We start from the raw sequence: 27,699 nt of genomic DNA on the forward strand, positions 1-27,699 counted from the left end.
TGCAGAATTGCTCATTCCAGCTTGCACAGCAGCTTATTAGACTGTAGCTTTTTTAAGGTCTCCTGTGGCTCTCTTTGACCTTGAAGGGAACCCTCCCATCCAAGGCCTGGGCTCTGACCAGATCCCCATCCCACATGATAGGGAAAGTATGCCACATCAGATGTCACCGCTCACAAACAAAATGCAAGTTATCATGATTTGCTGATTTGGCTCTATAAAAGATGGACACTCTTGCCGCGATTTTGGAGAACTCATAGGTTTATGCACCATGTAAGACCTCCCAGTTGCCGGGAAGGTTCTTCAAATCCTTGCCATCCCCAGCGACTGCGGATCTGGATGATGATGACATATGATGGCATATTTAGGCAATTAGTGATATATCTTCTAATCACTTTTTTCTTTCTCGTATAGTAATGTTTAGGAGCATTACCTTGCTTACTTTGTCCGTTGCTAAAACTGCCTTAGAGCCTATTCACTTAAAATGCATTGGGCATTGGTGGTGAATAAAACTGTCTTTTCTTTTGCCAGGGTCAAGGAGGACAAAGAGCAGGAGGAGTCCTTGTGGTTTTGTTCTGATTGCAGGTCAAGATTGTTCAGTGTCTCATGGCTCAAGTGTGTTTTAGTAACATCCATGAGCTGCTGTAGGTTCAGACAAGCCCTGGAAGCAGCAGTCCTCTTCCCCTGTGATCCTCTTCATCCTGCCGGGGCACATTTTCAGCCAGAACCCCTCTCAACACACACCTCCCCATCCTGTGAAAGGCAGGAGTGCAGGACTGTAGAGGAAGGGCCACATGCTGTGTGTGACAGCATGACTTTCCATCCCTGTGGGTGATTGTGACACCACCCGCTAATCCCCCTTTCTGACCACCTTCCAAGGAGAAAAAGAGCTTAGTTCCAGTGCTGAGCTGTGCTGGTGCTCTTCTTTCTCATCGTGCTCCTTTGCATGCCCCAAGCCCCTGGCCCTTATGGCCCTGAGTAGCAAGTGTGCATTACAAGCAGCAGCATGCAAATTGCTGCCTGATGACTTTTAAAAGAAAGGAAAGATGCCTCTTCTCTTGCTGCTCTCCAAGAAAAAGCAGCCCAGCCTGAACCAGGCAATGCCTGTAACAAGACCAAGCAAGGTAGATCAAGGTCCTTCCTTGCGCTCAGCTTCTTCTAGTCCCAGTTGTCACTTTGACCATGCAGGTGGCAGGTGAAGTTGTCTGAGGTGTGAAACACAGGAATAACACCAGAGGAGAAATTGTCACTTGTGCACTTTGAGATGTGATCGTGACACATGCAATGGTGCAGTGTGACAAACAGAGAAGGGGTAAAGGGAAGCAAGCTAACCATCAGGAGGCATGAAAGCAGTGCGAGATGCAATGTCATAAATGCAGCATTCCAATGTGAGCCCCTTTTTGCATCTATCAGGCGGTGCTCAGAGAGTCTCTGATGTGTGAAGGTCGCTTGCCAAGGGCCAGAGGTACAAGCAGTGTAACTGGAGGGACTCGATTTCTCCAGTTCATGGAGCTCTGTCAGACGTGGGCACTGAACAGTGCAAGAGAGTCCCCTCAGAGCCCATGGTTTTGTGGGTGTCCAGTTTGCTGAAGTGAGCCCTACTCAGATCCTCCTCCAGCAAGGGAAAGTCTTCCTTCCTCCATTTCTCCATGGTCTCCAGGGCCTAGGATTCCTGAGGGTCACTCTTAGTGCTAAAGGCTGAGGCAAAGGTGGCATTTTCTGTGTCCTCTCTCACCAGGGCTCTTGGCCCATTTAGCGGCAGGCCTGTGTTTTCCCTAGCCAACCTTTTGTTCCTGCTGTAGTGTTGTATTGTATTTCAAATAATTATTTATTATTATTTGATCAGGAAGGTAAGAGTAAGAATTCATAAAGAAATAAATGAAGAGCACATGTTCATGCCAGGTACATGGGAATGACAAGTGACTGCACACAGGAAAGTTTTTGGCACTGCCATTGTACCCATTGAGGAAGTTTCCTCAGTGCCTCCTTGAGCTCCTTGTTCCTCATGCTGTAGACAAGGGGGTTCGGTGCTGGAGGCACCACTGAGTGCTGAATGGCCAATACAGAGAGATCCCGAGCTGGGAAGGATATGGAGGGAGGAGAGGGGGAGAGAAAGTGGCTAAGAGTGACATTTCACTGCCCCTGTGACCGGGGGTAGGACTCAGACCCAACCAAATGGGTATCACGACCTCTAATCCCTCCGGGGGACTGCAGATGACTGCACAGTCCAGGGCACCTGGACTGCAGAGCGTTTCCAAGGGTGCTCGTTGTGTCCAGTTGTGCCTATATATCCTGCCCCTGGTATTGGATAGATGGTGACCCAGAGGGCTCCCCGTTCTCCCTTCTTCCTGACAGTTGAGTCCTCACTGCCTCTCCTGAGACTGCGGAGTCCTCTTTTGCCTGCGAATATCCAGTGCTTTACCTCTAAGAAACTCCGTCTTTGAGGAGCACTCCCTTTATGAGGCTCTACTCACAGTCCATCCCAAGCATATGCTGTCCCAGGAGGATCTCTGTGCTCTCCTGAAACCTCCAGCTTCCCCTCCATGAGAACAACCACAGGACACTGTGCCTTAATACGTAGGAGAGCTGTGCATGTGTAAATCCATGACCATTCAGCGTCTCCACTATCCTTGGACTCTGATAGGTGAATTCTCAAAGCAGCCCTTGGTCTCTGAAAGATCATTACACGATTCTGAGCTCTGTGTTGCTGAATCCATGAAGAATCCTGTGCAGCAGGCCCTTGAGGGGTGCAAGACCTTGGGCCTATTCTTGACACCAGCTTTAGAGGAAATGCCCAGTTTTCATGCACTGTACTGATATAAATTACTTTATTACAGAGATACTGTTAGGGAGCCAGTCCTTGTCCAGCATTCGACACAATTTAGAGCATCAGGTGAGACAGAGCAGACACTGTAAAAAGGGGAATGAATACAAGTAGTTGTATAGGAACACTATAAAATTATTATCACTAGTAAAACTCATAATAAAAATAAGATGAAGAAACAATGCTCAATCCAGTTACGGGATACAGAAAGAGTCATTTGTGGAGAGATGTGTAAAAATTACCACTGCCTAGAAAGGTCCATGAAATCACTTTCCTAATGGCATCCTTGAGCTCCTTGTTCCTCATGCTGTAGATGAGGGGGTTCAGTGCTGGAGGCACCACCGAGTACAGAACAGCCAGCACCAGATCCAGACCTGGGGAGGAGATGGAGGGGGGCTTCAGGTAGGCAAACAGACCAGTGCTGACAAACAGGGAGACCACAGCCAGGTGCGGGAGGCACATGGAAAAGGCTTTGTGCCGGTGTTGCAGATTACTACACTGTTACAGATAGTTAGGGTCCGGCGGCCGGAAGATACCGCGCTGTACGGAAAGGTAGAGCCCCTAATAGCCAATAGTGTTAGTTTATGATGCAAGCAGACGGATGTGACGTTGTAAACCTTAGCTATATAACACCTTGCTACCCATCAATAAACGCCATTTGCCGTCTACCACACTGGTGTCAGCGTGCTGATGGCCCGAGCGGCCTGGGGGTGGTCGCCATGCCATTCCTGAACCAGGTCGCCACGCCGCTTGAGCGGCAACAAGTGGTGCCGAAACCCGGGAACATCGCCTGGACAGGTGAACGGCGGCCGGAGCGGCAGGACCAGCCCGGCGGGGAGCACGCTCCCGGACGAACAAGGAGGATGGAAGCCCTTGTGAAGGTGGTATCGCAGTTATATAAATATTGGGGGATTGATTGTAAGCCAAAAGATTTTACTCTCGCTGTTGCAAGGCTTTTAAAAATTAAGGTTATAGACCAGCCGGTGGATATCCTCCACCCTGAGGTGTGGGACAAATGTACCAAGGCGTTAGCCGAGGAGACGATGTCTTCGGGTCGTGGGAAAAACCTTAAGGCTTGGGGAAAAGTTGTACAGGCACTGCAGAAAGCTATGAAAGAGCAGGAGACCTGGGCGGCGGTACAGGACTGTTTGTTGGCCATCCCGAAAAAGGGAGTCGGGGCAGCCGCACAGACTCTGCACCCCCCAGATGATGGCAATTCTGCTGAGCCTAAAGGTCAGCAAGAGGGTGGTACATCCCCTCAATCCCCAAACCCTGTCCCACTTACAGAGGAGCAAAAACAGCCGAAATCTGTTTGGAGCGAGCTAGCTGAGGAAGATAGAAATATCGAAAAGAAGTCAGACCATGGAGACACCTGGGTCAGACCACCGCCCTATGCCCCTGAAAATGGCGCTGAGCCTCAAGGAGAAGGGCGGGGCGAGGATGCTCCCGGCGGGAACAGACGGGAACCGTTAGATAAGAAAGAGGGGGAGAAGAACAAGAACAGCCGAGAACCGTTAGATAAACAGGTGGGGGAGGACAACAAGGAGGAGAAAAGCGGCAGGGGTGACCAGTCAGGTGAGAGAGGCCCGAGTGAGGCGCTGAGAACCAATCAGAGCGGCCATTTGAAAAAACGCGCCTCTGTGAGTAGGAGGCGGGGCGAGCCGAGGAGGGGAGAACAGCCCGCCCGCAAGGGGAGTAGGCGGGGCCGGAGCCCAACGAAAAAGTACCGGAGCCCGGAAGTGACCCGTCAGTCGAGTTCCGGCTCGGGCTCGGACACTAGTGAGGACGAGTGGCCCACAACTGATTCAAACTTAAGGAAGGAGAAAAAGAAGGTAAACAGAATTAAGAGCCAAAGGTCACTGTCAGGAAAGATGGCAGAGTCAAGTGGTGCCCGCTTAAGTCTATTAAACCAGACCTTCAAAATAAAACTAATGAAAATTGTGAGCTTCTGTTCACAGGACTTGATCATCGGACGCCCCGGTGATAGGCGTCTCACCCGAGCCTGTGAGTTCCATGCCAACCGAATCCAGAAAACAACAAAACAGCCTCCGCAAGAGGGGGCCGCAATGCCTTTGCATTATCTTAATTTTGCAGCTTGTCACTATAGGACAAGTAGAGTCACATCAGCCCTTTAAATGGGTACCTAAACAGATGTAACAATCTCGAGCGATTAGTACAGAAGTAACTACAGGGTCACCAGTTTTCAGTGCCATGCCTTGCCAACCAGCACCCATTGAACCCTGTTCCAAACGCAGCTGGTACGAAAATTGGTTCACCGGTTCGCTATGGTTAACCACCCTGTATATTGAATAAGCTTATGCCGTTTTTCAAGAGTCGGCTAGAGAAGGTTAACATCATGTTAGCAGAACGCCGACAATGGCTTTAAGAATATATCCACTCAGCATTATCCCCAAGTTATCCCAAGGTGCACCCTATTCCTATACCGCGGTATTACCTGTCATCCTCTACCTTCTACGTGCCTTCTTCTTTGTGCCTTATGTTTTTATGTCAACTTTATGATATATAATCTTAAGATTGTTATAAGCTATAAGAACAGAATAATAATAAGAGTAAGTAAGAGTAACATAATAATAAGAGTAAGTAATAAGGATAAGGTAATAATGACAATAGGTAAGAGTAAGATAATAATAAGATAGCAATAAGAATAAGATAATAATGAGAATAAGTAATTAGATAAGAATAAATAAGGATAAGATGGTCATATTTTAGCTAGTTTTGTTATGCATAGGGAAGGGGGAGATGTTGCAGATTACTACACTGTTACAGATAGTTAGGGCCTGGCGGCCGGAAGATATCGCGCTGTACGGAAAGGTAGAGCCCCTAATAGCCAATAGTGTTAGTTTATGATGCAAGCAGACGGATGTGACATTGTAAACCTTAGCTATATAACACCTTGCTACCCATCAATAAACGCCATTTGCCGTCTACCACACTGGTGTCAGCGTGCTGATGGCCCGAGCGGCCTGCGGGTGGTCGCCGTGCCGTTCCTGAACCAGGTCGCCACGCCGCTTGAGCGGCAACATGCCGGCCCTGCTCTGACGGGATCCTCAGCACAGCTCTGAAGATCTGCACGTAGGACACCACAATGAAAAGAAAACATACAAAGACTAAAGAGGTACTAAAAAGAAGAAACCCAACTTCCCTGAGGTAGGAGTGTGAGCAGGAGAGCTTAAGGATCTGGGGGATCTCACAGAAGAACTGCTCCACCACATTGCCTTGGCAGAGTGGTAGGGAAAATGTGTTCCCAGTGTGCAGGAGAGCATTCAGGAATCCACTGGCCCAGGCAGATGCTGCCATTTTGGCACAAGCTCTGCTGTCCAGCAGGGTCCCGTAGTGCAGGGGTCTGCAGATGGCAACATAGCGATCATAGGCCATAACTGTGAGAAGAGAATAGTCTGCTGATATGAAAATAGTAAAACTTAAGACCTGCCCAACACACCCCGAGTAGGAAATGACTCTGGTGTCCATGAGGGAATTGTGCATGGATTTGGGGATAGTTGTGGAGATGGATCCAAGGTCGCGGAGGGAGACGTTGAGGAGGAAGAAGTACATGGGGGTGTGGAGTCGGTGGTCGCAAGCTATGGCTGTGATGATGAGGCCGTTGGCCAGGAGAGCAGCCAAGCAGATGGCCAGGAAGAGCGAGAAGTGCAAGAGCTGCAGCTCCCGCGTGTCTGCAAATGGCAGGAGGAGGAACTCGTTGAGGGAGCTGCTGTTGGACATTTCCTCCCCAAACATATGGGGGACTCATAAAGGGAAAAACAGTGACAAGTTAGGAGACACTCTTAAAAGGAAAACAAATTAACGACGTTTTCTTATCTATTCATCTCATTCCCAGATCTCTGAGGCTCATGCCTCTTCTAGCTAGAAAATGATGTGCCCATCTCGGACCTTCTCACCCCTTCTACATGCACCTGAGGGAGGTCTCCACATTCCCTTTCCAGCAAACGACACATATGACCCTTTTCTGCTGCCCATTTATAACCTCCCACCATCACTTCCATACAGTCAGTATTTGCATAGGTTCCCCATGGGTCACTGGGATACCACAGATATGCCATGAGACAGCAGAGGCTTTCTGGAGGGCAGGTGACAGCCTGCAGGACACCACAGGGTAACAGCCGAATGATTGTCTGTATTTAAGAAAGACTTTCCTTAAGGGACAGTCAACTCATTTCCCTGTACTGCATTTCCTAGAGCTCCACAGGACAGAATGGGGCTGTGGAAACCTCACTCCCTTGGAAATCCTTCTTTTCCACTACTTGTAGCTTTGGTGCCTGAGCTGCAGTTGAATACTCCCAACCACAGGAAGCAGAGAGCAAGAACAGGAGCAGCATGGACAGGAGAAGGATTAAGGAGCAACACCATGACCCTGTTGCCAAGGGAGGCAAGGAGAGGGACAGAGAGGCATTCTGGAAAACCTTCACTTTACCAGCAGGGTATGGCACCTTGCAGAGGGGGTCATTGCAGCACTTCCCCTCTCAGCCCTTTGGTGGGAAGGCACCAAAGAGATGCCCCTCTCCTCTGCCACAGCTCTGGCTGCAGAGTTCAGCCAGAGTCTCATGCCCTGCAGTTCCTTCTCCTTCCCTGCCCATCTCTGCTGCCTGGAGCTGTCCCTGCTGGCAGCTCTTTCTCTCTCGTAGTGTCTTGTCCCTGACACTGCTCAAAGATCCCATGTCACCCTCTTGGTGCTCAGTTCCGCCCTACAGAAACCTTTGGCAATGTCCAGGGCCATCTCTGTGGTTGCAGGTTGGAATGAGCAGGTCACATAAAGTCCTAGAATGCTGCAAAGAAGATGCTGATGCTGCTTTTAGACTAAAGTGGGGATGAAGCAGCTCACTGACATTTCTCACAGACCTATTAATCTCTCAGAGTGAAGGTTTATGACTCCCAGCTCATTGCCAAAACAGAAAACTTGTTCCTTCATTTTCCCTGTCAAAATGAGGAATGTGAAAGTGCAGAGACGTAAAGGAAAGCTCCTTCTCCTTCAAGCAGCTCTCCTCTTGATTTTCCTCTTGAAAGGACCCCTCAGACATGTCCTGCTCATGTGCTGGAGCTGTGAGCAGAACCTGACCCCTGCAGCACCTCTCAAAGGCAGAAAGAACCTGCCCTGCCAGGGATCTCTTCCTGCCCAAAGCTTCTCCCCACAGCAGCACAGGGAGCTCCCTGGAGAGGCTGTGTGCTGACCCTCACAGGTGGCAGAGTCTCTGCCTTGGGCAAACAGCACCATGAGGTACAGGGACACTGCTCTGAATCACAGCCCCAGGCAGACCTTGGTGCACTCCCTGCCTTCACAGCCCTACAGCCCTGTGTTCAAGTGGCATACCCAAGAGGAGCATACCCTGATCCTCTGACCATGTGTCAGGGAATCCCTGCAATGAAGCATCTCCTCCTCCTGCTATGTCCTGCTTACTCCAGGAGAGAGACCATTAAAAATCCTGTGAGCCATGGTTTGGCTGGGATGCAGACACCTCTTCCAGGAACCTCAGCAGCATTGCCCTGCAGACAGAGACTCACTGTTTCAAGGGTGTGAAGATTCCCCCACAATGAGCTCTGCTCCCGCTCCACACTGCTGTTCACCTCTCTCTGCCTTCTCTCCTCTGCTGTCCGCAGCAGCAGGCAGTGCCCGCAGCCCTGCTGCTCTTGGCACAGGAGCTGCTCCTGCACTCGGCTGTCTCTGGGCAGTGCTGCCAGGCTGCCACGAGCTGCCTCCATCCCAGGAGCCTGGCCCCGCTCAGGAGCAGAGGCCCAGCTGAACTCACCAATTTCTCTGTCCCCTGTGCCCCATCCTTCTGGGGAATGTTTCCTCAAGCAAACTAAAAAAAATCATCTGTTTTCCTTTTCTCGTGAGTGGAGATAGGTTCCAACACTGAAGTTTATTTCATCAGAGGATGAGGAGCTATGAAAGTTGTGAATGTCCCACTCTGGAAGAATGATTTTCATCTCTCAGTCAGACAGGGATGCCTAGATGGGACAAAAGCCAACTCACTGAGACATGGTTCAGATTTTGATTAGGATTAATCAGTCTGAGGATTACAGAATTCAGACCTCCAGGCCTGGGTCTGAAGTGATATTCAGATTATTCCTGTAAATTCCACAGACGCCATTGATGGGATTCCCCTTGCCAGAAACGAAGTGAGCACAACACAGAGGTGTGCGTGTGTGCTCTGTCTAAGATCCCATTATAATCATTGGAGATAGAAGAGTCAGTTGCCTACACACAGATATCTGGTGACAGCTGAAGAGACAGATGTGGTCCAAGGCAGATGTGCCACACACAGATGTGGTGTCAGTGTCTGCTTGCTCTGATGCAGGAACTGGGGGACCTGCATCATCCTAGAGGATGAGGTGAGGATCAGGTGGGGAATTGTCTTGGCTACCTGAAATGACCTCCTGGTGCCAAATACAACTAGAGCCCCACTCACTCCAGCTGAGGCATAGGAAGATTCCAGGAGGAAGATTGGACCTACAGGGAAACTATCCCCTTTGGAGCGCTTGCTGGGCAAGTGCTCCAGAGAATCCTAGGGTTCTGTCCCGAACACAAACAAATGAAATCCAGCACTGTCTGTAGGGAAAGTCCATCCCGTCTACATCCATGTGTGCTGCATAAATGAGAGGCACATCACACCAAGGTATCTTGAGATTCTTTGCACTCTTAACCCCTTCTTGCTCTCCTCCCCTCAACTTCTGCTCACTCCATCATATTATATGAACAGGGACTGGGCTAATGAGGACCTCAGCGTGTCTGGATCATAGGCTGTCAAGGTCCATGGACATCTTCAGGGGCACCTTGTTCTTCCTGGAGATTTGTGCAAGAAGTCTGTCATAGGTCCAGTATAGCCACAGAGTCACCTCAGGCAGAACCCCCTTTCCTGCTGTTACTCAGTGGCCCAGCTCTGTGTCTACCTGGACTCATACATTGCTGGATTCACTTTCTTAGTAGGAAGCTGCTTCCACCACTGCATTGTTCCTGCTATATATGACAGCACGGCTCTGCTCTGAACTGGGCCATTGCACACCCAGTGTCTTTGCCTCTTGGTAACAGGTTTCTCTGTGACCATTCTGTTCTCTGTGCCACAGCTGAAGCTCTATAGACCAAATATATGCAAGTATAGGCAGCCTGAAGTAGAGGCAGGAGCATGTGAAGATGTGCAAGCTGTCACAGGCCAGAAATATCGTTGGAATGGTGATCAATGGAAGATGAGGGAGAATGCCTTTTGTGTGAAGGAGCAGATTGGATGTGTGGAGCTCTTCCTTGGAAGAGGCAAGGTTTGAAGTGAGAGCTTGTGGGTGATCATCTCAAGAGGGAGCTCTCCTATTTCTTGGCAGTATAAAAAAAGTCTGTGGATCACTGGCCCTGGTTCTTGTTGGGCAGACTTTAATCCCCCTATCACGATCTGGAAAGGCAGACTGCAGGTTGCAAGCAGTCTGGGAGGTTTCTGGAAGGCATTAAGGAGAACTCTTTTGCACAGCTGCCAGATGGGCTGATAAGGAGATGCTTTCTGGCACCTGGACATTTCAAACAAGGACAAATTGATCAGGAATGGGATAGTCAATGTCTGCCTTGCCTACTGTGACCATGGGAATCCAGAGTGCCTAATGGTGAGGGGAGTGCAGAAGGACAGTAGCAGAATAGAGACTGGGCTTCAGAAGAGCCGACTTCCTGGCCTGTTCAGGGGACTGGTGGGGGATTCCAGGCGAGGCAGCTCTGAAGGACATCAGAGCTCAGGAATGCCAGCAGGTCTTTAAGGACAGACCTGCCAAGCATAAGGATGGGCCATTGTACAACTCACAAAAACTATCAGATACCTCAGGACACTCAAACCAGCAGATACCCCTTGGGTAAACTGGGATCTCGTTACTTAGATCCAGGCTAATAGGGCAATGTAGAGGAGAAAAAAAGGCAGAGGCAAAGGCAGAGGCATTTAGAAATAATTCCCAGCATCACATTACAAGGACAAGTGCAGGGTCCTGCACCTGGGGAGGAATAACCCCAGGCACCAGTATAGATTAGAGGTTGACCTGCTGGAAAGCAGCTCCACAGAGAGGGATATGGGAATCCTGGTTAACAAGTAGTTAACCATGAGTCAGCAATGTGCCCTCGTGGCCAAGAAGGCTAAAGGGATCCTGGCACCTATCATATGAGGAAAGACTAAGCGAGCTGGGCCTGTTTAGTTTGGAGAAGGGAGGACTGAGAGGAGATCTAATCAACATGTAGAAGTAAGCACCTTAGGGGTGAATGTAGGGAGGATGGGGCGAAACTCTTCTTGGTGGTGACCAGAGACAGGACAAGGGGTAAAGGGTGCAGGCTGAAACACAGGAAGTTCCATCTCCATGTGAGGAAGAACTTCACTGTGAGGGTGCCAGAGGCCTGGAACAGGCTGCCCAGAGAGGTTGTGGAGTCTCCTTCTCTGGAGATCTTCAAAACCCACCTGGATGCCACCCTGTGCCACGTGCTATAGGCGTCCCTTCTCGAGCAGGGGCGTTGGACTAGATGATCTCTAGAGGTCCCTTGCAATGCTAACCACTCTGTGATTCTGTGAACTTGCTGCTGAAGACAGTGCCCATCATTTCCCTTGCCACATCTTCAGAGAGCAATTCAGCTGAGTTTACTTTAACGCACCCATCAGACAGGGAGGGGAATTACTGCAGCACAAACAGCCTGGCAATCACAGATTATTAATGGTGCTGCTCTTGTTACACCATGCTCACTTAGGCCTGGATTCATTTAGCAGCCTAAAAGATCTTGCTGGACTCCCTGGTCCAATGGCAGCTGGCCACAAATCTCTGCTCCTTGTCCACATTTGCCAGAGAAGATCATGCTCACAGCGGCACAAATTCATGGTGCTAAGTGCTCCATCTCCCTCCTCTTGATTAAGGAGCTGCCTTTGTCCAGGGCTGCAGAGCTCTGCAGGTGTCAGCCCCTCCACAGGGCACCCTCAGCAAACCCTGTTGTCCCCACTGCTGCTGCTGGGACAGGAGCGGCCTCAGAGCCCGTCCCCAGCCATGGACCAGCGCTGGCCTCGCAGCTGCTCTGCCAGCAGGGACCTCCCAAGGAACTGCCCAGCCAGGCGCCTCTTGCTGGCCTGCCCATGACTCAGCAAAGAGCAGAGCTCACGGTCACCCTCACAGACAGGTATGGACCTACTAATGCCTGGTGCTGTCCAGTCAGGAGCACAGACAATGTGACCCCTCTTCCAAGCAGTAGCAGTGCCATGTGCCTGCTGCTGGCCTCCCAGGTGCTTACAAACTTTGACTTGATCATCATCTGACTAGATGATCTCCAAACGTCCCTTGCAACCAGAGAAAGGTGCCTTCTCTCACTCAAGCCCCCTTGAAGCTTGCTTAGGAGCCAGCAATGTCCCCTTGCTGCCAAGAAGGCCAGTGGTCTTCTGTGGTGTAGTAGGAAGAGTGTTTCCAGAAGGTCAGGGGCGGTCATCCTGCTTCTCTACTTGGTCCTGGGGAGTCCACCCCTTGAGTCCTGTGTCCAGTGCTGGGCTCCCCAGTACAAGAGGGACATGAAGCTACTGGAGAGAGCCCAGTATATGTCTATCTATGTCTAAAGTTGATCAGGGAGCTGGAGCATCTCTCCTATGAGGAGAAGGTGAGAGAACTGAGCCTGTTTTAGCCTGGAGAAGAGAAGGCTGAGAGGGGATCTTATCAGGGTGTACAAATACTCGAAGAGGGGATGCCAAGAGCAGAAGAGGATGACCCAGATTCTTTCCAGTAGTAACTAGTGATGGCACAAAAGGCAAACTGTAGCACAGGAAATTCTGCCTGAATTTGAGGAAAAGCATCTTGACTGTGAAGGTGACAGAGCACTGGCATGGGTTGCCCAGAGAGGTTGTGGAGTCACCTTCTCTGCAGATATTCCAGGCCTGCCTGGACAGGATCCTGTGCAAGGTGCTGTAGGTGACACTGCTTGACCAAAGGGGTCGAACCTGATCATCCCCAAAGGTCCTTCCAACCTCAACCATTCTGTGATTCTATAAATGGTCTCCACTGAAATATATGAGCTTTTTGAGCTGAAGGGATCTGCCTGTCCCTCAGCTTTATTGTGAGTGGTGCTCTAGTAGGATAAAAGGCATCCAGCTCATTTGAGATGTCCAAGGATATCCCTGACCTGAACTCAGTTGAAGCTCCAGGAGGATGCGGATATCACACTTGCTCCATCAGAGTAAGCACACACTGGCACATGCCTTGGGCCACCCCTGTCTCTTTCAATGTCACCAGGTATTCTTGTGTGAACAAGTGACTTCATCTGCAGTGATTCCATTAGGAGCTTAGACAAGGAGCTCGCAAGCAGGTGTCTGTCTTGTGCATGTTTACCTTGCTAAGGGAAATCGCACCTTTCAGTGTTTGTGGAGTCCATGGGAGTTAGCTGAATCCCTCTCCAACCCAGGGGATTCTGAATAGGCATGTGGTGCTCAGAATAAGTCACCTGAATCCACACTTGCACCATGTGTCAGGGAGCTCCCTTCTTATCCCTCTCTGGGTATCCTGCATAGCTAAGAGATGTGAATTGTGGCTTCCAGAATGGGACATTTCCAACTTTCATAGTCATCCTCTGATGAAAGAACTTGCAATATTGGAATCAGTCTCCCTTTACTCTTTAAAGATGAAAAATAGATGGTTACTTCAGACTATTTGAGAGAACATTGCCCAGGAGGAGGAAGCACAAGGGATGAAGAAATTCACGAGTTCAACTGCTCCTCCGCTCCTTAGTGGAGCCAGGCTCCTGGGACACAGGGAGCTCATGGCAACCTGTCAGCACTGCCCAGAGACAGCCGAGTGCAGGAGCAGCTCCTGTGCCAAGAGCAGCAGGGCTGCGGGCACTGCCTGCTGCTGCGGACAACAGAGGAGAGAAGGCAGCGAGAGGTGAATGGCAGTTTATAGAGTGGAGTCAGGGGAGAGATTGCTGTGGGTGAAATCCTCCCAGCCCTTGACACGGTAAGTCTTTGGCTACTGATGCTCTTGGAGGGTCTGCTAAACCCATCTCATATCTTCACGAGTTTGTTTTTTTAAGCCTCAGTCTCCTGACTCGACCAGTGCAGAGGAGGAGGTGACCCTTCGTAACAAGGATTCCCTACCACACTGTCATAGGATCTGGGGAGAAGCTCTGGGTGAACCAGCAGAGCAAATTCCTCCTCCTGCTGAGAGGCTGCTGTGTGGGTCAGGGCTACCCAAAGCTCCATCTCACCATTTTGAGAATGCAGTTTTCCAGACTTGTCTCTGCATGGTGGGAATGGATTTGTAGCAGCCAGGGTTAAAAAAGGATCTCAGTTTCTTCACAATCACACTGAAAGATAGATAAGGTTACAAGGAACCTCATCAAGTGCCTTTAGCCCCTCTCAGCCTACAGACAGCACCAACAGCCCCTTTCCAGTCTTAAGATCTGCTCTGTAGCACCTGCAATCAGGGAGGTGCCCCAGGAAGTTTCCTGCTCTTCGGAACTCTTCTGCCAGCTACTGCAGTGCAGATGCTTCCCCCTCCGCCAGCACCCTATACCTTTCCTCTGGCACCCAACAGAGCCTCTGCCCTCAAGGCCATGGCATGGAGGGCACAAGATGCCTTTTTGGCAGTGGGAGCCCCGGAAGAGGAGAGGAGCAGCTCTTCTGCCACCTGCCCATTTCCTAAACACCAGCAAAGGAGCTGAGAACAACCACCCTGCGATGTCTCCATCGGGACGTCGTCCCATTGGGCTGGGATGCTCTTGTTCCTGTGCTTGGGCTTTGTGGGGAAGAAATTTGAAGCTACAGCCTGACACAGATCCTGTGATTTCTGTTGCATAGCTGTCTCCAGTGGAGATAGAAGACAAGGCTCCCTTCTTGCCCTTGGGGCTCAAAGCAGCACAGTCTATGAGGCTGGGGAAGAAGCTCAGTGTCCTTTCAGGAGACCCCACATTTAAGACTCTTGACACACCTTGGGGTGTGCTGCTGGGATGTGTGCTGCCCTTTGGAGGGACACAGATCTTCTCCAGAATGTTCGTGATGGCTGAATGTGCTATGCAGAAGCCACAGAGGGGATAAGGTAATGGAAATGCTGCTGGGGTGGGGCGCTTTATGTTGGCAGCCAAGCTAAGCACTGTGTGCCTTTGCCTACAAGCTGGATGCTGAGTTCTCTGTCCCTACTAGAACCACATCACAGTGTCCCTATTCTAATTGTTGGAGCCATGTGCTGTGTCACACCCTTTCTATCACTTTTTGGAAAGCTGAGAAAGGGAGGTGAATTCACTGTTCTATAAGATCTGCAGATCTGTGTTGTAAGTGGACACTAAAGTCATCACAGGCTGACACAAGAGATGTCCCCTACCTAGAGAGATGCTCACCCACAAGCACCTCTGGGTGGTGGGAATGGAAGAGATGAAAGACCAGTGTGTTGGCACTGTGGTAGGGCACAAGGAGAGCTTTTGTCTCTAAGGTCTCGATAGTCTTCACATGGAGAGCAGAAGAAAGGGTGTGTATTCCTGCCCTGCAGAGCAGACAAACAAAGCAGAGACTCTCCAAAAAAATGAAGTAATTGCTTTTATGGTCAAAATGCCTCATAAATGAATGTGAAAATGTTGAACTGCCCTTACACATCATAGCAGAACTGAACTCTCTGGAGCCCATAGGTGGAGATTCCTGCTGCTTGTGGCACATTCAGCCAGAATGAGCTGGAGCTCCACACAGGGAGCTGAACTAAGGTCTTGACAAGAAGGAGCATGTGTGGACATCTGCATCTGTGTCTGCATAGGTGGAGGAGGGTGGGAAAACGTCAAAGAGTTTTGATAAGAAACGTCACTCCTGACATGTCACTGTCTTTTCCTCTTTGCACAGTCCCCAGATGCCTGGACCAGGAGCAAAATGTTCAACAGCAGCTCCCTCAATGTGTTCCTCCTAATGCCGTTTGCAGACACGCAGGAGCTGCAGCTCTTGCACTTCTCGCTCTTCCTGGCCATCTACCTGGCTGCCCTCCTGGCCAACGGCCTCATCATCACAGCCATAGCCTGTGACCACCGCCTCCACACCCCCATGTACTTCTTCCTCCTCAACCTCTCCCTCCTCGACCTTGGCTCCATCTCCACCACTGTCCCCAAAGCCATGCACAATTCCCTGAGTAACACCAGGGACATTTCGTACTTGGGATGTACTTCACAGGTCTTTTTCATATTTTTCTTACTTTCAGCAGAGTTTTATCTCCTCACCATTATGGCCTATGACCGCTATGTTGCTATCTGCAGACCCCTGCACTATGGGACCCTGCTGGACAGCAGAGCTTGTGTCAAAATGGCAGCAGCTGCCTGGGCCAGTGGCTTTCTCAATGCTCTCCTGCAAACTGGGAACACATTTTCCCTACCCTTCTGCCAAAGCAAAGTGGTGGAGCAGTTCTTCTGTGAGATCCCCCAGATCCTCAAGCTCTCCTGCTCCGATTCCTACCTCAGGGAAGTTGGGCTTCTTGTTCTTAGTACCTGTTTAGTTTTTGGGTGTTTCACTTTCATTGTGGTGTCCTATGTGCAGATCTTCAGAGCTGTGCTGAGGATCCCCTCTGAGCAGGGCCAGCACAAAGCCTTTTCCACGTGCCTCCCACACCTGGCTGTGGTCTCCCTGTTTGTCAGCACTGGTCTATTTACCTACTTGAAGCCCCCCTCCATCTCTTCCCCAGCTCTGAATCTGGTGCTGGCTGTTCTGTACTCGGTGGTGCCTCCAGCAGTGAACCCCCTCATCTACAGCATGAGGAACAAGGAGCTCAAGGATGCCATTAGGAAAGTGGTTTCATGGACCTTTTTAAGTAGTGGTAATTTTTCCACATCTCTCCACAAATGACTCTTTCTGTATCCCATTACTGGATTGAGCATTGTTTCTTCATGTTATTTTTATTATGACTTTTACTAGTGATAATAATTGTTATCGTGTTGGTACATAACTACTTGTATTCATTCCCCTTTTTACAGTGTCTACTTTGTCTCATCTGATACCCTAAATTGTGTCGAATGCTGGACAAGGACTGGCTCCCTAATAGCATCTCTGTAATAAAGTAATTTCTATCAGTACAGTGCATGAAACCTGGGCTTTTCCTCCAAAGCTGGTGTCATTAATAAGCCCAAGGACTTGCATCCCTTAAGGGCCTGCTGCACAGGATTCTCCATGGCTTCAGCAACACAGTGCTCAGAATCATGTAATGATCTTTCAGAGACCAAGGGCTGGTTTGAGAATTCATCTATCAGAGTCCAAAGATAGTAGAGACACTGAATGGTCATGGATTTACACATGCACAGCTCTCCTATGTATTAAGACACAGTGTCAGACAGCTGTTCTCATGGAGAGGAAGCTGGTGGTGTCTGGAGAGCACAGAGATCCTCCTGGGACAGCATATGCCTGGGATGGACTGTGAGTAGAGCCTCATAAAGGGAGAGGTCCTCAAAGATGGAGTTTCCTAGAGGTAAAGCACTGGGTATTCGCAGGCAAAAGAGGACTCTGCAGTCTCAGGAGAGGCAGTGAGGACCCAACTGTTGGAAAGAAGGGAGAATGGAGAGCCCTCTGGGCCACCATCTATCAAATATCAGGAGCAGGAGGTATAGGCACAACTGGACCCAACGAGCACCCTTGGAAATGCTCTGCAGTCCAGGTGCCCTGGACTGTGCAGTCATCTGCAGTCCCTCAGAGGGATTAGAGGTCGTGATACCCATTTGGTTGGGTCTGACTCCTCCCACTGGTCACAGGGGCAGGGAAATGTCACCCCTAGCCACTTTATTCCCCCCTCCTCTCTCCATATCATTCCCAGCTCTGGATCTCTCTGTACTGGCCAGTCGGTACTCAGTGGTGCCTCCAGCACTGAACCCCCTTGTCTACAGCATGAGGAACAAGGAGCTCAAGGAGGCACTGAGGACACTTGCTCAATGGGTACAATGTCAGTGCCAAAAACTGTCCTGTGTGCAATCACTTGTCATTCCCATGTACTTGGCATGAAACAGTGCTCTTCATTTATTTCTTTCTATATTTTTACTCTCATCTTCCTGATAAAATAATAATAAATAATTATTTAAAATACAATACAACAATACAGCAGGAACAAAAGCCTGACTTGGGACAATACCGACCTGCTCCTAAAAGGACCAAGAGCCCTAGTGAGAGAGGACACAGAAAAGGCCACCTTTGCCTCAGGCTTTAGTGCCAAGAGTGACCCTCAGGAATCCTAGGCCCTGGAGACCATGGAGAAATGCAGAAAGGAAGACTTTCCCTTGCTGGAGGAGGATGTAAGTAGCGTTCACTTCAGCAAACTGGACACCCACAAAACCATGGGCTCTGAGGGGACTCTCTTGCACTGTTCAGTGCCCACGTCTGACAGAGCTCCATGAACTGGAGAAATCGAGTCCCTCCAGTTACACTGCTTGTACCTCTGGCCCTTGGCAAGCGACCTTCACACATCGGAGACTCTCTGAGCACCGCCTGATAGATGCAAAAAGGGGCTGACATTGGAATGCTGCATTTATGGCACTGCATCTCGCACTGCTTTCATGCCTCCTGATGGTTAGCTTGCTTCCCTTTACCCCTTCTCTGTTTGTCACACTGCACCATTGCATGTGTCATGACCACATCTCAAAGTGCACAAGTGGCAATTTTTCCTCTGGTGTTATTCCTGTGTTTCACACCTCAGATGACTTTACCTGCCACCTGCATGGTCAAAGTGACAACTGGGACTAGAAGAAGCTGAGTGCAAGGAAGGACCTTGCTCTACCTTGCTTGGTCTTGTTACAGGCATTGCCTGGTTCAGGCTGGGCTGCTTTTTCTTGGAGAGCAGCAAGAGAAGAGGCATCTTTCCCTCCTTTTAAAAGTCATCAGGCAATAATTTCCATCCTCCCCTTGTCTACAGCATGAGGAACAAGGAGCTCAAGGAGGCACTGAGGAAACTTGCTCAATGGGCATATTGCTTGTAACACACACTTGCTACTCAGGGCCATAAGGGCAGGGGATTTAGGGCATGCAAAGGAGCATGATGGGAAAGAAGAGCACCAGCACAGCTCAGCACTGGACCTAAGCTCTTTTTTCCCCTTGGAGGGTGGTCAGGAGGGGAGATTAGTGGATGGTGTCACAGCCACCCACAGGGATGGAAAGCCATGCTGTCACACACAGCATGTGGCCCTTCCTCTACAGTCCTGCACTCCTGCCTTTCACAGGATGGGGAGGTGTGTGCTAAGAGAGATTTCTGGCTGAAAATGAGCCCCAGCAGGATGAAGAGGGTCACAGGGGAAGAGGACTGCTGCTTCCAGGGCTTGTCTGAACCTACAGCAGCTCATGGATGTTACTAAAGCACAGTTGAGCCACGAGACACTGAACAAACTTGACCTGCAATCAGAACAAAACCACAAGGACTGGACCTGCTCTTTGTCCTTCTTGATACTGGTGAAAGAAAAGACAGTTTTACTTGCCACCAATGCCCACTGCATTTTAAGTGAATAGGCTCTAAGGCAGGACCCAAGGTGACAAGATCCACACCTCCAGGCCATCTGCTGACTGCTATGCTGAGCCCAGAAATCAGGTTTGGACAGAAGAAAGGACAGAAAGCATGGAGCACTGGAGAGTTGACCTTCTTTCTTTACATCACAGCATCCAGGAAGGAGGAATATGTGACCCGACTAACAAACATTGCATGAAAACCAGGATACTCATTTACCAAATGAAGAACACAGTAACACTTGCCTGCTCACTACCCTGGAGCAGGCAACTGCTGCCTGAGAGAACTCCAGGTTCAACTTGTGTCCTTGGTACCTCTTCAGAGCTGGCTGGAAACACTTATGGCCCCCTCCAACTGGTCTTGATTTGAGTTTGACCAACTGCAGGAAGCAGCACCAGACCAGAAGCACAGCTGCCTTCAGAAATATTGTGGCCTGCAAGGCTGAAAATCAGAGGCCAGCCTTGCATCCTGAGAGCTGCAATAGGCATCTGCAAAGAGCATGGTGTTTTGCCAATTGCCTGGGGCAGATGGGGCGACAGAAAGAACCAGCCACCACTGGAAAGAATGGTCTTATTTCACTATTACTATTAAGGCAGTACAGAATGATATATTTAACAAAATAAGCTTATTACACACTCGGGTTTAGCAACAGAAAAAATAGGCAAGGTAATGCACCTAAAAATTAGTATACCAGAAAGAGAATAGTGATTAAAAGATACATCACTAATTGCTTAAATATGTTACTCTCATACAGATCCACAGTCACTGGAGAGTCCCTGTTGCGGCAAGGATTTGGAGAACCTTCCCAACAACTAGAAGGTCTTATGTGGTGCATCCACCCGTGAGGTCTCCAAAATCGCAGCAAGAGTGTCCACCTTTTATAGACCCAAATCAGCAAATCATGATAACTTGCATTTTGTTTGTGAGCGGTGACATCTGATGTGGCATACTTTCCCTATCATGTGCGATGGGGATCTGGTCAGAGCCCAATCCTTGGATGGGAGGGTTCCCTTCAACGTCAAAAACAGCTGCACAAGAGCTTAAAAAGTTTAATAAGCCTCCGTGCAAGCTGGCATGAGCAATTCTACAGGTAGTGTTGTTCACTGCAAAGGCAATGCCGTATTCATCTCTAAGTCAACCCCGACTCGGGCCTGTCATTCAGGCCCTGGCACTTCCGTTCCTCACGTTCCACTCTGTCATGACACACCAGGTTATATTCATCCCCACATTGTGGGGCTGCCAAGAGATTTCCTTGGTAGTGAGAAGCAGCATGAAAAGAGGAAACAGGACCAAAATACCACTTGGGAAGCTCAGATTGGGCAATAGGATGAAGAAATATCACTTGAAGGGTAGAGCAGTGGTGCTACAGGGCACCCAGTGGTTTTGTGTTTCAAGAAACAGCCACTGAGGATGGAAAAGCTCTCAATGAAGGGAAGGAGAACCTCTTGTGAGAACTTGTTGGGATAGCAGATTGGGTGTCCATAGTCTTCAGGGACACAGGAGCAGGTCTAGGATGACCTGTGGTAGAGATGGCCAAGGGCGCTGCCAAGGCCCCAACAGAATGGAGGTCTTTATCCTCTCGACTATGGCTGTTGTGTCTGTCGCTGAGGCCTACCCCGAGTCATCAGGACTTCTTTGCTCCCTTTATCCTTCTGGGGACCATGGGAGGTGTCGTGTGTTTGTCCTGCACTCAGCACTGCACACCCTCACCCAAACACTGATGCCAGGGAGGACAAGGGCAACACATGGAGGAAAGGATCTCCCTTCCCAGGGTTTCTCTGCCTGTGCTTGGCCAATGTGTATTGACAAAACACATCAAGGGTGTATTCAGTATCAGAGCCACCTGAGTATTTTCCCTACCTAACTATTACCAATGATTATATTTTTTAGCTTTAACCAGTCCCTGGTGAGTTGTTGTAGTTATTGGCCTCAGTGGGATCCATCAATGCTCTACAAAACTTTAGGGTTTCCTTCTCACTTTGAATTCTTCATGGATTTCTTCAATCTCCTTTCAATAGCTGCAATTCATGGACTCAGCTCCAAATACTGCATTGAGCTCATTAAAAAGCAAAACGCCCTGATAAACCACGACTCTCCCTGCTATTTCCTTCAAGTGTCCATGGCTAATTGGAGAGGTTTGGGGAGTGTAGCTGAAAGCTGAAGACAACAATTATATACAAGTATTTCATCTTTTTAAAGTTTTCTATTATTATTTTAAAGAATAGGTGACAGCACACCATCCAATTCATAGCCATACAGAGTGACTCCTAATGAAATCAGCACATGTAGGAAAAACAGTGTCCCGGACATCAGGCACTGTATGCACAATCTTCCTCTCCAACTCCCCAGCCCTACCGTTTCCCTCATCAGCCTCTCGGGAATTTAAATCACTCGTGTTGACAGCTAGCCTTAGTCCACCTAAGTCTGCACTCAATGTTATAGCTCACCTGCCTCAATTCTCACCTGCTTTACTTAGACAACTGGCTGCCAACAGGCACAGGGGGATCTTCTTTTAGTTACAAGAAAAAAAAAACAAAGCAGAGTATAGTTTCATGGAATATAACGACACTCTTTGAATGTATCCATACAGTCTGTACATATAGTAAGGTCTTGGCTAACGGGGCAGACTGCAGAAAGACAGAGCAAGCTTTAACCTCCCCAAACGGCAAACCAGCCGCTGGGCCTCTGAGTGAACAGAGCGTCAGGAGGAGTCACAATGTGTCCAACGCAGATGTTAGAAATTGTCACTTTAAACAGGACATGTGGGAAAGACCTCCAGCATGCAGAGCTGGGTTCACAGCATCACTCGTGCTGCCACAGACTTAATAAGAAACCCAAAGAAGTCCTTCCTTCGGCAGTGACTTGGAAAGCCACGTCTCTGACAGGGTTGCAGGGAGATGGGGTTTTCTTCTTTAAGATGGTAACCAGGACTCTGCTCCAGAGATGAGGAAGAGCATGAAGGGAGACTGCAGGGATTTTCCCCAACTTCATCAGCTGCAGAGCAGGGAGCTGGTCATCTAACAAACTGCTGATGGAGTCAAATGAGATGGGGGAACTGATGAGCGAGATGGGGACTGCTGGATCAACACCCACAGCCTGGACCTCAGTTCTTGTTCCCAGAGATCCTGCTGCTCTCCACCAAGGCTCCCAGCTTCAGGAGCTCCTTCCCGAGGCGTCACAGAGAAACTGTCATTGCAAAGACCGCTGTGGATCCCAGGCTGTGGCAGCAGCTGCTCAGGGCTGGAGGCTGCCACAAGAGTCCTGCCTGAGGGTCCCACCTTGCTCAGGGGACAATGCGGCAGCCAGGACTCCTGGGGCTGGGGCTTCCCCGAGCCCCAAAGCTCCCGTGGGGCAGCTCCAACCCTTGTGTGGGTGCTGGGGGCAGAAGGAGAGAATCCAGGGCAGGTTTCCCTGGCACTGGCTGCCCCTCTTCTCCCCCACGCCAGGGTGGGCAGTGCTGGCTGAGCCCCACACAGCAGCTCACACAGCCCCCCAGGCCCCCACACCAGCACCCCCAGCACCAGCAGCCCCAAGCTGGGCTCCCCTCCCTGCCCCGGCCCTGCACAGACCCCAGCACAGCCAGGAGCCCCGCAGGGCCTCACAGCCAATGGCTGCACTGGGCACGAGGAGGTCACTGCTGCCACAGCCCCTGATAGGCCAGCTGCAGGGAGAGGGCGTGGCTGCTGCTTGGGAGGTCCCCGCTGCGGGCAGAGCTGATTGGGCAGCAGCAGGGCTGGCTCTGGCTGGTGACTGTGAGGTCACCGCTCCCGCAGCGCCTCATTGGGCAGCAGCCGGGCCCTGCGGGGCTCTGCACTGCTGAGATCATCTCCGCGGAGCAGCTGCTGAGCCCGGGCTGGGCTCCTGGCGGGGAAGGGCTGGGGAAGCCATTGCTGCCCTGGAGGGCAGGGCCAGAGAGCTGGGCGGGACGGCGCTGTGACGTCATGTCTTTGTGAGTGCCTGATTGGCCGGCAGCAGGCAGGCAGGCGTGGGTGGTGGGTGGGGGGTCTCTGTGGTGAGAGGAGCTGAGAGGGCAGCAGTGGTTCCTGTGTGGGGAAGGGGGTTGAGGAAGCTGCTGTCTCTGAAGGCCACAGGCAGCATCAGGGATGTGTTGGGTTTGCACCTGTGAGGTCACCTCCATCCGAGCAGCTGGGTTTGGGGTTTAGGCTTTTGGGTTGTGATCAGTGGTGCAGAGCCCAGTTGGAGACCTGCACCTCTTGGTATCAGGAGTCAGTCAAAACCTGTTCAGTTTATTAATGAGTGACCTGAAGGGGCAGAGTGCACCCTCAGCATGTTTGTTGATGATAGAAAAGTGGGAGGAATGGCTGATAGCCCAGAGGTCTGTGCAGCCTTTAAGAGGGACCTGGACATCCTGAAGTGTTGGAAGTAGAGGAACATCATGAACTTGAACACGGGCAAGTGCAGGCTCTTGCAGCTAGGAAGGAATAACCCCAAGCACCAGGACAGGCTGGGGGTTGACCTGTAGGAGAGCAGCTCCGCAAAAAGGGACCTGAGAATCGTGGTTGGCAACAAATTGAGCATGAGCCATCAGTGTGCCCTTGTGGCCACTGATACTGATGGCTGAGGTTTGACCGTACTCAGAGTGCCCCACAATATTGCAATGGCAGGAGATGTCTTTGGGTGGCCACTAGCTCCAGGCTGTGGTGTTTCACTGCAGGTGCAGGAATCAACCTCCACTGCCCCTTTCCTGGGCCTCCTGGGTCCCCACTGCCCCTCTGGGGATTGCAGAGCCCTCCTTTCCCCATGTGCACCTGGGTTTAGTGCTGTACCTTCTTGTCCCTGCACTGTGAGTCATCCCTGTTTCATTAAAGCTGCACTCAATGCCCACTCCCAGGCAAACCCTGTGCCTGGAGTTCCCCTGGGGGTTCTCTCATCAGCACAGTCACGTGTGGGGCAGCCTGGCACAGGCAATGCAGAGACCATTGCCTATCTGCATTGGTCCGGATCTCATGGAGTTCACAAGCAGAAGAGCAGGCCCATTTGTGGTTGCACACCCTTGGGCATATTTTTTGATTCCAGTTCCTAAAGAGAGCCCAGATTCAGGACCATCCTAGGGCAGATCCCCTTTTATTATGGAAATGTTATTCTGGAATCCAGCCGTGGTTTAAGGGACTGGTCCTGCCTGTTCTTCCAGGGTATGAGGGAAAACAAGCCTATCTCTACCAGGTTATGAGAGTTCCTGGGCCATATCTTCAGAATAAAGCGTGGAAGGACAGCACAGAAATGAGGAGGCCAACTCTAAATAGAGAAAGTCCTGCTCCCCTCCTGGAATGTGTCTTCAGGAAAGATGAACTGCCATGGGAAGGCTGCCTGTAGACTTCCCTTCAATTCACTCATGTTTAGTTTTGTGTGTTGGAGCTTTGCATGGAACCATGGAAACCTGTGGTGACACTCGGTTGCCATTTCTGTCACATTAGAGAGATTTGAGATCACACTCTAACCATAGCCACGAGAGCTGAGATCTCCTAAACAACACTGGTCCCCTGGTCTCAGCCCACCTGCCCTTGTCCCACCGTCACTCTGTACCCCAGAGGTCCCTTGGTGTCAGTGCTGGAAAAGACGCTGCAGAGGGAAACTCTCCTCCCTGCACTGGGCACATCCAAGGGAGCTCAAAGAAGCGGCTCAGAGAAACCCCCCTCTCTGCTAGTGAAGGGGGAAGCCTGGCTTCCTGCTATATCATGGTCTGTGTTTAAGTGCTATATGAGAGATTCCTGTGCAGACGTGACAAAAACTAGGTATCTTTATTTTATTATTTATTATTTTAAGATGGATGTAAAAGAGAGAAGTAAAAACAAAATAAATGGATAAAATACAGCCTCGATGCCAGATATCCTGATGAGTGAATGAAACAGTTGTTACCTTGTACCCACTAGATGAGTTTCTTCAGTGCCTCCTTGAGCTCCTTGTTCCTCATGCTGTAGATGAGGGGATTCAGCGCTGCAGGCACCACAGAGTACAGACACAACCATATCTAGAAGTGGGGAGGAGATGGAGGGGGGCTTCAGGTAGGTAAACAATACAGTAATTACAAACAAGGACACCACAGTCAGGTGCGGGAGGCACATGGAAAAGGCTTTCTTCCAGCCCTGCTCAGAGGGGATCCTCAGCACAGCTCTGAAGATCTGCACGTAGGACACCACAATGAAAATGAAACAGACAAAGCCTAAAGAGACACTAACCACAATAACTCCAACTTCCCTGAGGTAGGAGTGTGAGCAGGAGAGCTTGAGGATCTGGGGGATCTCACAGAAGAACTGCTCCACCACATTGCCTTGGCAGAGTGGCAGGGAAAATGTGTTCACAGTGTGCAGGAGAGCATAGAGAAAGCCACTGGCCCAGGTAGCTGCTGCCATTTTGACACAAGCTCTGCTGTTCAGGAGGTTCCCATAGTGGAGGGGTCTGCAGATGGAAAAGTAGCGGTCATAGGCCATGACTGTGAGGAGAAAAAACTCTCCTCCCAACAAGAAGAGGAAGAAAAATATCTGGGCAGCACATTCCAAATAGGAAATGGCCCTGGTGTTCCACAGGGAATTGTGCATGGCTTTGGGAACAGTGGTGGAGATGGATCCAATGTCGAGGAGGGAGAGATTGAGGAGGAAGAAGTACATGGGGGTGTGGAGGCGGTGGTCGCAGGCTACAGCTGTGATGATGAGGCTGTTGGCCAGGAGGGCAGCCAGGTAGATGGCCAGGAAGAGCGAGAAGTGCAAGAGCTGCAGCTCCCTTGTGTCTGCAAATGGCAGGAGGAGGAACTCATTGAGGGAGCTGCTGTTGGACATTAGCTCCCTCCAGGCATGTGGGACTGTCTAAAGAATAGAAGATATGGAGTAGTTAAGATAACTTCTGAATATAAAAGCCCTGAAGTCATTCAGTTTTCTGACACCGTCCTCCCTTACCTCCCTTTAGTAAGAGTATCTTAGTGCAGTTTATCTTGTTTATCTATTAGTCTTGTTCCTATCTGCAGCCAGGTAGATGGCCAGGAAGAGCGAGAAGTGCAAGAGCTGCAGCTCCCTTGTATCTGCGAATGGCAGGACACCACAGGGAAACAGCCAAAGGAGCGTTAGCACTGAAGACGGGCTCTCCTTAAGGGAGAGAGAGTGCAATTCCTAGGCTCACAGGCTGCATTTCCAGGAGCTCCACAGGACAAAAGGGGGCTTGGGAAACCTCTATCCTATGCAGACTCTTCTGTTCCACAAATTGTAGCATCAGTGTCTGAACTGCAGCTGAAAACATCCAGCTGCAAAAAGCTAAGAGCAAGAACAGGAAAAGCATGGACAGGAGGGGAAACAAGGAGCAACACCACCAGTGTGCTGCCAAGGGAGGCAAGGAGAGGGACAGGGAGGCCTTCTGGAAAACTTTCACTTTACCGGCTGGGTATGTCACCTCTCCAAGGGGGACGTCGCAGGGCAGTCCCTCTTAGCCCTTTGGTGGGGTGGCAGGCAATGACCTGTGGCAGGAGAGCTGCCCCTCTCCTCTGCTGCAGGTCTGGCTGCAGAGGAGGAGACTCCTGCCCTGCACCCCCTGCCCCTTCCCTGCCCATCTCTGCTGCCTGCAGCTGTCCCTGCCATCAGCTCTTCTTCTATCTCAGTGTCCTGTCCCTGCCATTGCTCACAGATCCCATATCGTATCACCCTCTGTGTGCTCAGTTCTGCCCTGCAGAAACCTCTGGGCAATGTCCAGGGGCAGCTCTGCAGTTGAGTCTACAAAGTCCTACATCTCCCTCAACAAGTTCCTCCTCCTCGTCTAAGCTTCTGCTGTAACCACATCAGATGCAGGGTGGGAGTCAATTGCCTGGTGACACCAGGTGACATCTGAAGAGACAGGGTTGTCCCAGGCACGGGCTAGTGTCTATTGCTCTGATAGAGCAACTGTGATACTCACATCTTTCTAGAATGCCTGGTCAGGGCCCGGTGGGCATCTTCCTTGGCCATCTGAAATAGCACTAGATGCTCACTACTGTTAGAGCCACACTCACTGAGGCTGAGACACATGGAGATGTTGACAATGTAAACTGTGACTGTAATTCATTTGGGACACTTGATTCATCGACACAGAAGTAGGCCTGCAAGGCCATGATACATGCCTGGGATTTTTAGCACATCTGCATGGGCAGGAGATATGAGGAAACTCTGCCTTTCTTTAGTAGTTGCTAGGAGAAGACCCCAGGTTCTCTCAGCTTTATCTACTTGTGCCTGGACATTTGCACAGTCTATTGGAGCCAGCTGTGTCCCCCAGGGAGTAGTATTGGGTTCAATCCTATTCAACTTCCCCATCAGTAACTTGGAAGAAGGAAAGAGTGCACTCCCAGCAAATTTTGTGATGATACAAATGCGGGAGGTTTGGCTGATACACCAGAGGGCTGTGCAGCCATGTTCCTGTGTTAGGGAACGAGGACTGGATTCAGCTGCCAC

At 50.3% G+C, this 27,699-nt stretch overlaps 1 protein-coding gene across 1 annotated transcript; it reads left to right on the forward strand.

Annotated features, from left to right (window-relative positions):
• The first annotated feature begins 15,684 nt into the window (after positions 1-15,684).
• On the forward strand, positions 15,685-16,644 carry LOC148590790 (olfactory receptor 14A16-like). The gene has a single exon (XM_088538595.1). The coding sequence runs from the start codon at positions 15,685-15,687 to the stop codon at positions 16,642-16,644; it is 960 nt and encodes a 319-aa protein (XP_088394721.1).
• The last annotated feature ends 11,055 nt before the right edge of the window (positions 16,645-27,699 follow it).

This window comes from Tinamus guttatus, unplaced genomic scaffold, assembly GCF_059628265.1.
Source record: "Tinamus guttatus ecotype Peru unplaced genomic scaffold, ASM5962826v1 Tinamus_guttatus_pri_ptg001089l, whole genome shotgun sequence".
NCBI lineage: Eukaryota > Metazoa > Chordata > Aves > Tinamiformes > Tinamidae > Tinamus > Tinamus guttatus.

Excerpts from the sequence above, each read along its gene's own strand:
- LOC148590790 (XM_088538595.1), top strand. The coding sequence starts at position 15,685 with ATGTTCAACAGCAGCTCCCTCAATGTGTTCCTCCTAATGCCGTTTGCA.